Source organism: Gekko japonicus, unplaced genomic scaffold (assembly GCF_001447785.1).
Source record: "Gekko japonicus isolate JY-2015 unplaced genomic scaffold, Gekko_japonicus_V1.1 scaffold376, whole genome shotgun sequence".
Classification (NCBI taxonomy): Eukaryota; Metazoa; Chordata; class Lepidosauria; order Squamata; family Gekkonidae; genus Gekko; species Gekko japonicus.
The window spans coordinates 798,715-814,265 of NW_015164675.1; the positions used below are offsets into that span (position 1 = coordinate 798,715).

General features: G+C 42.7%; 1 protein-coding gene across 2 annotated transcripts in view; it reads left to right on the forward strand.

Annotated features, from left to right (window-relative positions):
• Window positions 1-15,551, forward strand: part of P4HA2 (prolyl 4-hydroxylase, alpha polypeptide II) — a 73,521-nt gene that overhangs the window by 24,966 nt on the left and 33,004 nt on the right. For both annotated transcript variants that reach the window (XM_015409265.1, XM_015409264.1), the window contains exons 3-5: window positions 2,377-2,473; window positions 5,928-6,079; window positions 10,970-11,107. In XM_015409265.1, the coding sequence (XP_015264751.1) occupies window positions 2,377-2,473; window positions 5,928-6,079; window positions 10,970-11,107 (387 nt within the window). The remainder of the gene's footprint in view (window positions 1-2,376; window positions 2,474-5,927; window positions 6,080-10,969; window positions 11,108-15,551) is intronic.

Here is a 15,551-nt window from a genome sequence, read left to right on the forward strand (position 1 = left end):
GTGGAGAAAGACTAATTTTCCTAGGTAGAGGCTGTGGGGGAGGGGTGTGGAGACGGAAAGCTGAAGACAGAGAGGCAGATAAAGGTAGGTTGGCTGTTGGGCGGGAAGGAAATTGTGTTGCCAACTCCAGGTTGGGAAATTCCTGGAAATTTGTCTGGGGAGGGTGGGATTTGAGGAGGGGAGGAACTACAGATCAGTATAATGCCATAGACTTCACCCTCGAAACCAGCTATTCCCTCCTGGGGAACCATTGTTGCCAATCTCCAGGTGAGGGCTGGAGTTCACTCAAAATTACAACTGTTCTTCAGGTAGCTGAGATCAGTTCCTCTGGAGAAAATGGTGGACTCAGTGTCATTATACCCTGCCGAGGTTGCCACAGCAGGAAGGAAGGAAGGAAGGAAGGAAGGAAGGGGGGCAGAAGGGAGAAAGAATGTGAGAGAGGTAGAGGGAGACAGGAGGAAGCAAAGGTGTGAGGAATAGGATAACCATCCCACAAGTTTCTTGCGGTTCTCCACTTGCTATTACTATTGCTGACAAAAATAGATTCAAATGGGTAGCCGAGTTGTTCTGAAGCAGCAGAAAGAAGTTTGAGTCCAGTGGCACCTTTAAGACCAACAAAGTTTTATTCTGGGTATAAGCTTTTGTGTGCACGCAAAGTGTTGGCAGGTGCAAATAAGCTTATACCACAATTTTATATATATTGGTCACAGGACTCTTGGGGTGTTAACTTCTGTAAACTTTAACCATTGTTGTTCCCTTTCAATAAAATAGTACTGAAGAAACATATAATCATAAAAGCCTTCTCTTAATAGGGCAATTGTCTTTTTTAAAACCAACATTTGCTGCTTTGCTTATCACGTCCCAGATTTTCTTCAAGAAGCAGTTAGCAGGCTGGATTGTAATATAATTTTGCATTCATGCAAGTTAGCATGCTTAACAATGCCCTGCTATTCCAAGAAAATTTTGTTTGTCTCTGAGAGTCTTTTTTAAAAAATTGAGTAGAGTGACCTCCTCACTCCAGAACTAGTTCTACTATCTACTGGGTTTTAAAATCTTTTTTTTTTAAAGATAAAATTGGGCTTTTTTCTCTGCAGAAAGACCCCTGAAGTTAGACTGTTCTTCTCCTTAATCACATCTCTCTTATGGAGTTTTCAAAGGAATGAGGTTAGAGCCGCTATAGTAGTAAGGAAGAGATTGCCCCCAATATGTTAAATCCGTAAACAGGCTTAATTTGCAGGAGAAGTGCCATGACAATGATTAAAGGTGTTCACTGTGTTGTCTTGATGATATTATAGTCAACAAAGCAAGCAAGTGAACTTGCTGATGTTCAAAATACTTGTTCTGAAAACTTGTTTCCAACAGTTTGAACTTTAACTGGTCTGGTAAAAGGTGTCGTCGTGCCATAATTTTCTCTATATTTCTTGAGAGGACTCTGTTAAGGAAGGAACCAGCAAAAAAGTTACTCAAGAAAATTTCCTTCTCTTGACTCTGAGCATTTCAAACACTGGAAATTTATTCTGCCAGTGTTAAGTAAGGCTGCCAATCTGCAGGTGGGGCCTGGAGACCTCCCAAAATTACAACAGCTCTCCAGGTGACAGAGATCAGTTCCCCTGAAGAACATGGCTGATTTGGAAGGTAGACTCTATGGCATTATATTGCTGCTGAGGCCCCTTCTGTCCTTAAACCTCACCCTCCCTGGCTCTACCCCCAGTTCTCCAGGAATTTCCCAGCTCAGAGGTGTTAATGGAACTAGGTATCATAATTGCTTGGAACCAGACTACTGTTTTCAGAGACAAAAGGACCCTGTATTTGATGTAAGTACACTTAACAAGACAACTTTGAGACCTTACATCAAATATTGAGATAACTGTAATCACAGAAGAATTTTTACCCTTTTAAGATATAATGCCTTACTCTCAGCTATATTGGAGGCCAGATTTACTAGATGACTGAGAAGAAGTTATATATGTGGAATGGGAACATTATCATAACATTAAGGAAGTTTTGGTTAAGCCTATTGTTAACTCCTTACCCAGGTTGCAATAGAAGGATACTTTTGTCAGTTATGCTGGCGGGTAATAAACAAAAGCTGACTAGGGTAGTTGCCAAATTTGTTTGTTTGGTTGGCATAACTAGGAAAGAGATAAAGCAGTATGGATAGGCCATAATAAATTGATTGATGTGTGTGTAGAATGTGATTTTCCCTTCTCCTCACTCTTGTGAAAGCCTGAAATGCACCTGAAAGACATTACTCTGGTTCAAACCCAATGAGTTAACCTTTCTTGCTTCATTTCCCCCTTAACCTTTGGTATATGGAGGGGAGTGGTATCTTGTATTGCGAATCAGTAATAACATTTGACTTTTTTTTAACTTAAGGCCAGATGACCGACTTGATTTATGCAGAAAAAGATCTGGTACAGTCATTAAAGGCGTATATTCAAGAAGAAGAATCTAAGCTGTTAAAAATTAAAAGGTAAAAGGATGTGGCAAATATTTATCTTCCCATTTGAACACTGAAGTGTCATGACAAGAACATGGATTCAAACACCTATTATTCCCACTGGTGGAGGAAAACAATGTATGAAGCAGCCTTTGGGGCTATTTATTACATTATCCTGTGTCCGTACACCTCAGTCTAGTATTTGGATTGGATGCAAACTTCCATTTGCCCTTCTTCTGTTTGGTTACCCAGTGGTGATGCCACTGCAACTGATTTCATTTATTTATTTAGAATATATTTAAAACTGCCTTTCTGGCCTACAGACACTCAAGGCAATTTACAGTTAATTACAGTAATTCATACAAACTTCATTTTATTACAGTGGTACTTAAGCCCAACAAAAGTGTGTTGATATTCCATTGGCTTACAATTTTCTAATCCTTGTCCTCAGTGTGATGGTTAAGTATAGACTGGGTAAAGCATAACTTCAAATTTAGGATTTTTTTGTCAGTTAAATTGACAGTACTCATAACTTCAGTTTCCTTTCTCTTTGGGGAGAGTCTCTCTCACTCACCACCAATGTTCCCTCTAAGCTGTGGAGTCTTGTGAGCAAAAATTCTACTTTGTGAGCTATTGGCATTAAAGTTGTGAGTGAGCGATTTGGCTATTGCATAAATTAGTTGGCTCTGGTGCCATCCTTCCTGAGCAATGACAAAAATGTGTGAGCTGGAGGCTAAAAAACTGTGAGCTAGCTCACACTAACTCAGCTTAGAGGGAACACTGCTCACCACCCAGTGTCTAACCTACCGTTCCTAGGTAAGGTGGTAGAGAGGGCAATGGCAACACAACTTCAGGCTTTCTTGGATGAAGCTAAGATCCTGGACCCCTTCCAGTCTGGCTTCCGCTTTGCCCATGGGATGGAGATGGTGCTGGTTGCCCTGGTGGATGATCTTCGGAGACATCTCGGTCGAGGCAGATCAGCACTGCTGATTCTTCTTGATTTGTCAGCAGTGTTCGACATGGTTGACCATGAGGTGTCAACCCACCGCCTCGCTGACGCTGGAATATGCGGGCTGGCCTTGCAATGGCTGACCTCCTTTCTCCACGGTCAGGGACAGAGGGTGGCACTTGGGGGAGAATTGTCCCAGCGGCACCCACTGGAATGTGGAGTGCTGCAGGGAGCAATTCTCTCCCCCATGTTGTTTAATATCTATATGTGCCCCCTCACCCAGATTATCCGGAGGTATGGGCTGGGTTGTCACCAGTATGTGGATGACACCCAGCTCTATCTACTGATGGACAGCTGCCCGGACATGGCCCCAGGAGATCTGGATGAAGCATTACAAGCTGTGGCTGGATGGTTACGATGGAGCTGACTGAAATTAAATCCATCTAAGATGATGGTCCTGTACCTGAGTCGTGGGGGACTGAACCAGGGAATCAGGCTCCCAACTTTTGATGAGGCTCCACTGGTGGCAGCGTTGAAGGTGAAGAGTTTGGGGGTGTTCCTGGCTCCCTCCCTTTTTAGGGAGGCTCAGATCACCGCCGCTGCCAGGTCTGCCTTTTTCCGTCTGAGACAGATCAGGCAGTTGGCCCCATATCTCACCCCAGGACCAAGCTACAGTGACCCATGCAATGGTCACTTCCAGACTGGACTATTGTAACTCTCTCTGTGTGGGGCTGCCCTTGACTCTGCTCTGAAAGTTACAGCTAGTGCAGATTGCAGCAGCACGGGTGTTGACAGCGACGCCTGTGCAGGCTCACATCCACCCAGTGCTGCGCGAACTGCACTGGCTACCTGTTGAATGCCAGATCTGCTTCAAGGTGCTAGTGTTCACCTTTAAAGCCCTATACGGCCATGGGCCAGCATACCTTCAAGAACACCTCTCCCCACATGAACCCCATAGTGCACTGAGGTCTTTAAACCAACATCCCTTAACAGTCCCTGGCCCCAAGGACCTCCGATTAGCCTCAACCAGAATCAGGGCTGTTTTGGCCCTGGCCCCTACCTGGTAGAATGAGCTCCCATATGAGATCAGGGCCCTGTGGAATCTACTACAATTCTACAGGGCCTGCAAGATGGAGCTCTTCCACCGGGCCTTTGGTGAGGCGGCGGACGCCCTTCCCCTCTCATGGCCAATCCTCCCCCATCAGTGGCCGGGATTATCCACTGTTGCACTTTAGTTAACTTGACTGACATCTGATCAAACCATTTACATGGTATTTATGACTCTATTCTGTTTTTATAATGGTGTTTTAAAGTGTTTTAACTGTATTTATTAAATTATGATGTAAACTGCCCTGAGCCCACTTGCAGGGAGGGGGGTATATAAATCAAATAAATAAATAAATGTATTGTCTCTAAATTTAACTCCTAAGCAAATTACATCAGAACTTACAGAAGAGGTTTTTTCCTGGGAGTACTTTGCATTTTGTTTGGTCTCATTTCATTTATCTTCTTTAATGTGATTACTAACTTTACATAGATCAATTTAGCTGGGATATTTATATATAGTTTAAATAAGCTAGAAGATCAAGAGGCAGGCCACAGTTCCATACATAGTCCAGCTAAAGAATTGGCTAAAATAATTGTTTTGACGTGCCACTTTGTGTGATGATATCACTACTCTTCCCAGCTTTCCAACTCTTCATCTCAGTGTGTCATTTTGAGCCGCAGTTACAACCTCATTTACCACCTTGCACTCTTATTATTGAGTACTAGGTTGCTGGAGATTGCCTCAGATATCCATAAAGAATAGGCTAGTTGTTGAATGGTTGTTTTAATCTTAATGTGGAGAAAACACATTATGAAATTAAGTTTTTCTTACTCATCTTTCTTAATAGTTCAACTCCCTGCATCAGATGTTGTCGCCGTTGGTATGTTGGCATAGTTCTGCACCCACATATCTTGGCTCTCCTTAATAATTCACCATTGTTGCTGCTTCATTTACTTCATTCTTGCAGACAGTGGGGTTTAGAGGCATCCTGCCCTAGGCCATTTCTTGCAGTTCACAGACTGCCTAAGATTTCAGACCAGAGGAAAGGCCCAAAGAATGCCTTGCCAAAAGGAGCATGATATAACTGTCTTTCAGTAGCACAAAATTGTCAGTTTAGGGGGCTTGTCACTGGTATAGGAGCAATCATACATATGAACTCAGTGGGTTTTCAGCACCTATGCAAGGGAAGCATGTGTGACCTCAGACAAAATGCACTCAGCCCTATCGGTACCTGTGTAATGGCTTATGAAAAGGTTGTGAGAAATAAACTGCTGTGATTCACTCTGTGACTTAAATGGTAAAACTAGTGAAATATGAAAAGTGCTAGGATAGCAGTAGCTATAGGGAAGACAGAAATGAAAATGATGAATGCATTCCTAATAGATGTGAAGAGGGCTTTTGGATAAAAATAGTGTTTACCAACTCTGCATTTAGTGTGGGGCAGCTAAAAGTCAATTAGGCTATTTTCTGCACCTCTTTTGTTTTTCCAGTTGGGCTGAGAAGATGGAATCCCTAACTACCAAATCCACTTCTGATCCAGAGGGTTATCTCGCACACCCAGTCAATGCGTATAAACTGGTTAAACGTCTGAACACAGAATGGCTGGAGCTAGAGAATCTTGTTCTCCAGGATTCAACAAAGGGTGAGGACCTTGATAAAATTCAAGTCCAGTAGCGCCTTAAAAGTCCAACAAAATTTACCAGGGTAAAAGCTTTTGTGAGTCAAAAAGTCAGATACAAATGAAAATGAAGACACACCTTGACACAGAGAGTACTCCATCTTTCTGTGTTATACCTCTGAGAATGCCAGTCACAGCTACTGGCGGAACGTCAGGTCCTACAATGCCAAGACCATGGCCACACATCCCGGAAAACCTACAGCAACTAATGAATTCCGGCCGTGAAAGCCTTCGACAACATATTGAAAATGAAGATCCATCAGCCCTTATATCCAGGTCAGAATGTGGTAGAGGTGTTACAAAGAAGGGCCAGTTGGAGTCAGATGCTGAAGTACAAATCAAAATGTCATCAGCTTGACTTGAGCTAAGAGATATTCATAGTGCTGGGTAATGCTGCTTTATGGGTCTTTAAGGTGCTACTGGACTTGAATTTTGTTTTTTTACTACTACAGACTAAACTGCTACCCTCCTGAAATGACCGTGATAAAGAGAGGCTGAATGAGATGTCAATGAATTCAGGAGGACTAACTTCCTGTTGTGGGAAAATATACATATTAGAGCCCGTACTTTCCCCCCTTCTCTTAGATAATTTGGGAGGGTGTGATTGAGAGTAAAGAAGTGTGGAGTGTGTGTGCTTAATTTTCTCCCCGCCTGTCTTTATTCCTCTCCTGATCACAACCTTTAAGTAATTTTTCCCCTTGCAGCATTTTAAATGTTTAAACATGCACTGAAACCATTTAGGTGGATAGAGTTGTCATAGGGTATGTGGGCAGGGAATGCGTAAAGACTGCCTTCTCCTGAAACTGCTTCTCTGAGGCCATAAACGCCTTTTGTAGTATGTGATTGCTCCTCTCAGAGTTGTGTTGTAGTCTCAGCTGAAGCCCCTGGGTTAGGTTCCAATTTGGATTTGCTGTAGGTCACTCAATGAGCTTCATAGGCAAGCAATGATTTCTGTGTTTATACGGGTATTTCTTGCAGAGAACATGTAAAGCATGAGTGGAAGTCACTTATCTCCAAACATTTCAGGACTTCTGGTTCACCACCATATTCTGGTTCATGTACATACACCAACAGTGTGTCTGAAAACCTTCATATAATTTCTCATGTTACGCGTTACCTAAAGAAAATATTGCTATAAACTTTAATGTGTAAACTTGGACAGAATCGGAACTGGAACGTCTGTGCTGCATCTCAAGAAAGAAGAACTGCACTTTAATTTCTGCCCTGGTTTGAAGTACTTGCCATAAAGCATTACCCTTTTAAGTCCCTTGGTTTGTTGAATGCTGGGATAGGACTCCTAGTGCTACAGCTGTAAAATTGTGTATTTCAAATGTAACATAGTTCAGGAGACCCCAGATGTTTCTTAAGCAAAGAATTTTCCAAATGTTTCCTAAAGAGATTGCTAGGGCATTTATGATACATGCAGATGTTTCCTGGTGGCATTTGCTTTGCCGCAAAGCAAAGAGTCAGCCTTGAGTTTTCTCTACCTCACTGGAGCAGGCAGTGCTTCAGAAGACCCCAGAAGGCATCATCATTGGGTTTGCTGGGAGCACCATTCAGAAACATCTGCCCCTATCATAGCAAGGTGCTTAACCTGGAACCTCCAGACATTTTATGATAGCTCCCAGGTTTTGCATGGCAACCATTTTGTGATCTGTGTCACCTTCCATTGCAACCATTTTGTGGTGGCACCCAGTACTCTTTCCTCAAGATTTCAAAAGTGCCCATAAGTTCAATAAGGTTAAAGGCTCTAGAAAGCAGTTTTTGTCACAAGATTCAAAAATTTTGAATTAAACATACCGGAAGTACCGTAAACAAGTTAAAGTGAGGATGGGTTGATTCTCTCATTTTCTTAAAATGTGTGAATAATGTACATTATGATTCCAAACATGGGCTTCTTGCCATCTCCCACAATGTCCAGTATTGGGTTGTACAAGCTGCTGTTGTGATACATAAACTTTCACAATTCAGGGTTCTTCTTGTGTACAAACTGCCATTGATTCTTTTAATCTTTGATTTAGTGAATTACTGTGGTACACAGCAATTAAACTCTGCTATCCAGATGTCATATGGAGAAGGTTTTGATCTATAGAACCAAGAGTCGGAATCGCTGTGTGAGAAAAGCTTTATATATAATTTATCATTCATGTGTTCGTCAGTAAATGTTTCGTATGATAAACCTCCCTTTTGAAGCAGCTTTAGATGAGAACAGCTTGCTTTCTTAATGCTTTGAGAGGAAGTGCTTTTTCTCAGAACTAGACCACATTTCTTTTCTCTTAGATTAAAAGTTTAGAGGCTTTGAAGCGTATTTTCTTTTCATCCAGGAATTGTAGCATATGTTGAAATGGTTCTTCAAATGAAAATTGCAGTCTTTGGTAGATTCAGGAGCATGGCTCTCTTCAATGAGGGATTGTGATGGAATTACAGAAGTGATGGTGGAAGAGTTCTCTTTACAACTAGTGCTACATCCTTCCACCACTTTTAAGATACTGGCCATATGTGAGTGAATCCTGGGAGTGCAGCCAGGCCTGTCCCATTGTCTGCTATGGAACATCTCATGCTTGAAGTTCTTCGCCTTCCATAGATGTCAGTAAAATTTGGCTATATACAATCTTTGATGGATAACAACTCTTAGGATGGAGGGAGGGGAGTTTGGCACTCTATTCTTCTAGGTCTAAAAAAAGGCTTTCAAACAGATTCTTTGTTTCTTGTTATTGTCAGTCATTGGAGGATGTGCCGTCTGATTCATGTAACATCATTCTAAGGTGTATGTGGTACCACTACTTTCTGTGCTCAAAACCCACTTTCAAAGTGTGGCCTTTGGCTTTGTCCGGTTAATCTCCATTCCCATTGTTAATCTTCTTCTTGTTGTTTCCCCTTTTACCTAACGTAGGCTCTGTTGCCATCAAGCTTCTGGTTTGGCTGTCTTTCTATTCCCCCTTGTCTTCATCTTGATATAAGACCAGCTTCTGCTCTCCCTGTCTTCACATATGCTTAGTAAGCAAGTTTTGTCCATTATAATGACAATGCAAGAGAGCCTGCAAAAGTAGTAGGATCCACAAAAAGATCCTACTGCATTTGAAGTCTGCAAAGAATGAATTATACCAGTGTTTGTATTCCCCACATGCTGAATGGATTGTCTCACAAGGTGGTTGGAAGAGCCGCCCAGAATTGCATTTCCCTGGTCAGATTAAGGACTTGCTCCAAACACACCACCTTTCTGCCTAAATCCTTCCCTTTCTTACCTTTATTTTGGAAATATCCCCACAACCCTGACTTTCCCTCCTCCTTCTTTCATTCAGCCAATCAGGTGGCATACTTGACTGTCCACCCTGCCACCTCCCCTCTTTCCAAGCATGTCCTATCCTATTGATGTTGCCTGCCCTATAACTGGGATTATACTGTGTCCCAGTCTGACAGGCTGCTGTGTTCGTGGAGTACTTGGTGTGGTACCTGGCATATGTCTATTTCCATTGTTGGAAACACGCTTGGGGGAGGGGTGGCTTGTTTTTAAAAATAATAATCCTAATTTTCATCATCTGTTTCTTTCCTTTTCCTGAAAGTGAAGGATATATGTATTACTCAGGAGAATGCCATGTACATGAGTGGTTCTGTAGAACTAAATACATCATAATAAATACGGCATTACATTTGGACTAGCACCTGTTGCCAGGCAGCCCACTGCTGAATCTTTGTATGATCCTTCTGAATCACACAGGGTGAATTCTGTATTTGCTTTTACTTGAGGTATCATCAGGGGAATAAAATGACTGTGTAAAGAAGATATCAAATAAGAATGCATGCTTGCTGTGCCGCTACCTTTTGGATAGATTCAGATGGTCAGCACGCACCCCCCCAATATTAATTAAGAAACAGGGTTGATTAATAGAGTCAATGTATGATAAATTCTATGGCCCCCATGCTCTCAGTTGTGTATAGTGGGAAAGGAGTTCTGGAGCAGTATTGCGGGATGTTACGAGGCACTGCTCTGTCGCTGGGGCTTTCCTTTTGATTTTTTAAATCTCAAATTAGGTTTTACTTATTGTTTATACTAGCTTTACTCCTTTACCTTTGTTCTGTTTTATCAGGGTTTATTTTGCTTGCTTTTTCCTTTTATCTTTGTTTTGTAGATTCAGTGTTCAAGTCTCCCTTCCCTCCAGTTTGGTGTAGTGGTTAGGAGCGTGGACTCTCATCTGGAAGAACCGGGTTTCATTCCCCACTCCTCTACATACAGCTGTTGGGTGACCTTGGGTCTGTCATAAGTTCTTTCAGAGCTGTTCTCTCAAGGGCAGTTCTCTCAGAGCTCTCTCAGCCCCACCTACCTCACAGGGTGTCTGTTGTGGGGAGGGGAAGGGAAAGGAGATTGTCAGCCGCTCTGAGTATCCAGTCTCTTCTCTTCTTCTTCCTCTCCTCCTCCTCCTCCTCCTCCTCTGTGTGGGATGGGCATGGTGTGAGTGATTGGTAGGTGTAGTGGGAAAGCATGGTGCTTTTCATCTTGCTTGAGCCCCCTTCAGATGATCCAGTTCCTGTTTATGAACCCACCTTGTTGCAATGGTAAATATTTCTGTCCATTATCTAAATTTATTTATACTTGCTTCCTGGTAAACCACTTATTTTTACCCTTGATGGCTTCAGCATGTTTAGTTGTTTGCTGTTAATCTTCCAGCTAAATACCATTTTTATAATTTAGAGTGCCTGATGAGATCATTGTTCAGGTTTAGATTTCAGCTCTTTGAATCTAACAGTGGATAGACTGTGAGGCAAAGCACATGTTCCCAATTGTATATTGGAGTGGTATGGATTATATGCATCTGAGACACGGTGTTAACTGTTTCCGGTCTTGTTCATATAAAGGTTTTATTACGAATCTCACAATTCAGCGTCAGTTCTTCCCCAATGAAGAAGATGAGACAGGAGCTGCCAAGGCATTAATGCGCTTGCAGGACACATACAAGTTGGACCCTGAAACAATTTCCAAAGGAGAATTTCCAGGTAATGACAACTTGACTGGCCTGCCTAAGTGTTTCAATTCTTATTTGTTTTGGTTCTCTCATAAATACCAACAACAGTTGTGTGAACCCTAAAACTTTAATGTTGTCGTCTACAGTCTGCTTCCTTCGAATCTAGGCATGTTTCTGATAGTATCGTACCAGTTTCTTTTTGCATTCTCGAGGGCTGTGGTTAGCTATGAAAACTTTATAATCTTCACCAGATTTTGATAAAGTTTATTCAGTCAGAGTCAATGCTCCCTCTAAGCTGTGGAGTCTTGTGAGCAAAAATTCTACTTTGTGAGCTACTGGCATTAAAGTTATGAGCAAGCGATTTGGCTACTGCATAAATTAGTTTGCTCTGGAGCCATCCTTCCTGAGCAAAGACAAAAATGTGAGCTGGAGGCTAAAAAACTGTGAGCTAGCTCACACTAACTCAGTTTAAAGGGAGCACTGGCTCACAGTTATACCATCACTATAAAGCCCCAGAAGCAAGCCTGGAAACAGTGTAATGCTTTTGCTGTAGAGTTTGTTTAGATGAATTTGTGTGTCTTTGTTTGAAATATTATCTGAGTCTTTAAAGTGAATTCTGCTGACTAAAGCAAGGCACTACTAAAAGTTATTTTGCTTGAAACTGGCATGCTGGCTCAGCGTTGCTGATCTAGAGAGCAATTTAAGGTCACCTCGTAGCATTGCAGAAAGAACAAGAATTTGGCAAGCTGTGAGCACTTGAGTGGTAGCTGAAAGCTGCATGTGTTTTTGAAACAAGGTAAGTAACACAGACTCAGATATTGTGCTGAGTATAAATGTGTTTTGCTTTAAGTCATTTAAATTTTAATTCTGGTCTCTAAGTCTGTACAGGCTAAGAACAATGTCAGGAGACTAACATCTATAAATGTACCTTCAATATCTAGGAATTGTGACTGTGAACTATTAATTTTTCAAAGCAAAAGATACTGGGCCTTGACATACTCACTAAATGTGTATCCTGCCTTCTATCTAATGAGTTCATTCAACAGGATTTTAGAGTCCTAATTAGGGATTTATGCTCAGATATATTTGGCTCAAATATATACCCAAATATACCTTATTGGTATGTTCTGGATATATTTGGGATCCAGATTGATATTTGGGGATCTCAGCAATACTAGTATCCTGATCCCAAATATTTGGTAATATTTGGGGCCAACATTTCAAAGCACCAAACTTTGTGGGGTGTTGTTTTGTTTTTTGCTTTTTGTAGGTTTCCTGGGCAATAGAAGTGGGGGCACAACTCTCACAGGCAAATGGGATTACAGGTTGGGGGGGGCTTGTCAGGTTTTGCCAGGATTCTCTGGTTTGACATTGATTCTGTTGGGCTTGCACTGACACATTGGCCATGGGTTCTGCTAGGCTTCTATGATATGACATTGGTTCTGTTGGGCTGGAAATAGTATCACTTTCTTTGCTTCAGTTGGTTAGTCATAGATCTGTGGTTGGACATTGGATGTGTTGGGTTTGCTGCATTGGCCTGTGGTTCTGCTGGTATTTTCTGGTTTGATATTGATTTGGTTGGGATTGTTGGTTCTGTTTGCATTTGGAGGCTTTTGGCCAGTGATTGGTTGCTTTTGTGTGTTTGGATATTCTTTGCCCTGGAGAAAAGTGTGGAACTCCCCCCCCCATAGGAAACAATAGAGGATGGTGGGGGCACCTTGTTCAGGAGCCCTATAGAATTTAAATGAATTGATCCAATTCACTTAAAACTTTGGTGTTTTTAGTGGATAGGCAGCACTAACTGCTGCAATTTTGATATTATTTGTTTGAAAAACAGCCATATTACCCCTTCCCCTGAAAGATTCCCCATAGGGAATAATGGAAGACCCCAATACTTTCTCAGTTTGGGGGTAAATCCAAATACTGAACTAAATTGGTATTGGAGAACCAGTTAATCCAGAATATTGATCCTTATGCCCTCACTGAAATCTGGAGCTGAAAAATACTTTCTTTTTTCCTGGTGCACATCCCTAGTCATAACATCCTGTGAGGAGTTTTAGGTTGAGAAAGAAGAGCTGTTCAAATTATACATCCAGAATTAGGGATGGGCAAGAACCTGCAAAGTGGAGGTTCATCCCAGTTCTTGAGGTCACACAAACCATGAACCGGATGAAATCCACCCTTTTCACGAAGTGGTTCGAGTTCATGGGTTTTGTAAAAGCCATTTAAAGTGAACGTTCCCTTTAAACGACTTTTGCAAGCTGCACTGCCACAACCGTGGCACAACTCGCAAGTGAACTGGGAAGGCATTTAAATGCCTTCTGAACTCACTGGCATCATGCTGCCACTGCAGCATAACCCTCAAGCAAGTGAACTGGGAAGGCATTTAAATGCCTTCTGGGCTCACTCACACCATGCCATGGTGGCAGCACGACTCTCAAGCAAGTGAGCTATCTATTAGCTACAAGCCATTTCAGCCATGCCTTTTGCTTTCCCCCTCAGAAGCCATGGCGGCACAACTCATTTAAATGTGCAACAGGCTCACTCACACCATGCCATGGTGGCAGCACGACTCTCAAGCAAGTGAGCTATCTATTAGCTACAAGCCATTTCAGCCATGCCTTTTGCTTTCCCCCTCAGAAGCCATGGCAGCACAACTCATTTAAATGTGCAACTCATTTAAATGCCTTCTGAGTTCACTTGCTTGAGGGTTATGCTGCAGTGGCAGCATGATGCCAGTGAGTTCAGAAGGCATTTAAATGCCTTCTGAGTTCACTTGCTTGAGGGTTATGCTGCAGTGGCAGCATGATGCCAGTGAGTTCAGAAGGCATTTAAATGCCTTCTGAGTTCACTTGCTTGAGGGTTATGCTGCAGTGGCAGCATGATGCCAGTGAGTTCAGAAGGCATTTAAATGCCTTCTGAGCTCACTGGTGAGTTGTGTTGCCTTGGCAAGGTGGCTTTATAGGGTTCCTGACCATTGCCTTGGGTGCCAGCATGTCTGGCCCACAAACTCTCTCACAAACCAAACAAACCTCCACAAAAACCATTTCAGTTCATGGGCAAATTGATTGCATGAACCAAGGTTTGTGATGAACTTTGGTTTGTAATTTGGTTCATGCCCATCCCTATTCAGAACTTCTATGTATAAGGAGACTGACCGGAAATGGTCAGGAAGCCTTGGCCTCTGCTTCCCTCCCATGCCCAGGCTAGAGCAGTGATACTCACTCTGTGGCTTAGGAGCCACAGGTGGTTCTTCTGAGCCCCATTCTGCAGTGTGGCATTGACCTGTCCCATTTTCAGAAGAGTGGGCTAGGCCCTTGCTGTGTAGGACTTGTGCTTGGTAGTTAGTTCTCACCTTGAAACAGTCACCATCTGAGAAGTAAGTAAGCTATGAGCCTCCCTGACATGCAGGCCTCATGCCAGGGATGGCTCTTTTGGTTGAGGATAATTGGGAATGTAGCTCTCCAAGAGCCACAAAGTGAGTACCACTGGACTAGAGCATACTGCTTAAACTACCAGATACTATGTTTATTCTCTCTCAGTGATTTGGGATTCAAAAACCTGCTTTCCAGGAGGGACTTAGTTTTAATTCCTGTTCTGCCATGATGCACAGTAGAAAATTGTCGGACTTCCGGTTTATGGAGCAGCGATGGCAGATGTTCTCCCCGAACTGCGGGAGAGCAATCCACACACCAGTGCCTTGAAGGGGTGCCACCTCAAGTGACACCCCCACAGAGCCTTTCCAATAGGCTCCAGGCCAGGTGGCTTTTGAGGGGTAGCCTCTTCGATGGCATAATGCCAGAGAATTGAGGCTCCCCTCCGCCCTGATGGTCCAGACGCTGTGTGGCCTTCGGGCACTAGCTGGTTTGACCGGGACAAGCGCTGGAGATCAAGCGGAAAGGTGTTTAAGTGAGTGAGGTCAGAGAAACTGACCGACAATGAACATGAGTTCAGAATAAACCGGATTATTGCAAAAGCGGATCCCCCCCCCGGTAAAAGTGGATGCAAAGAGGGACGCCTTATGCGAATGAACTGATAAATGATACAAAGGGGGAGAGGGGAGGAAACACAACGAGTGTGTTTGGATAGACTTACTTGACTATCGTCATCGTGGGTCGATTTTTCGAGCCGAGAAGAAGCGTTAGAAATTGTAAACAAATCAGAGAAAATGGCAGCCCAGCAAAAAAAGCTGAAAACGAAACCGCCGGGCAGCCAGAGCCCAAAACCGGAAGAGGGAGCAGATGTCATTAAAATGTTAGCGGATATGCTCAAGCCGGTGATGGAGCAACTCAATGGTATTAACCAGCAATTCACAGTGATGAATAAGAACTTTGCATCTCAGCAGCTCCAGCTGAAAGAAACGGAGAAGAAAGTGGAGCAGGCAACTGAGAAAATTAAAGAGATAGACACCACAAGTAAGAAATTGAAGAAAAGAATGGGAGAAGTTGAAACAAAGCAAAACTTCCAAGAAAGCC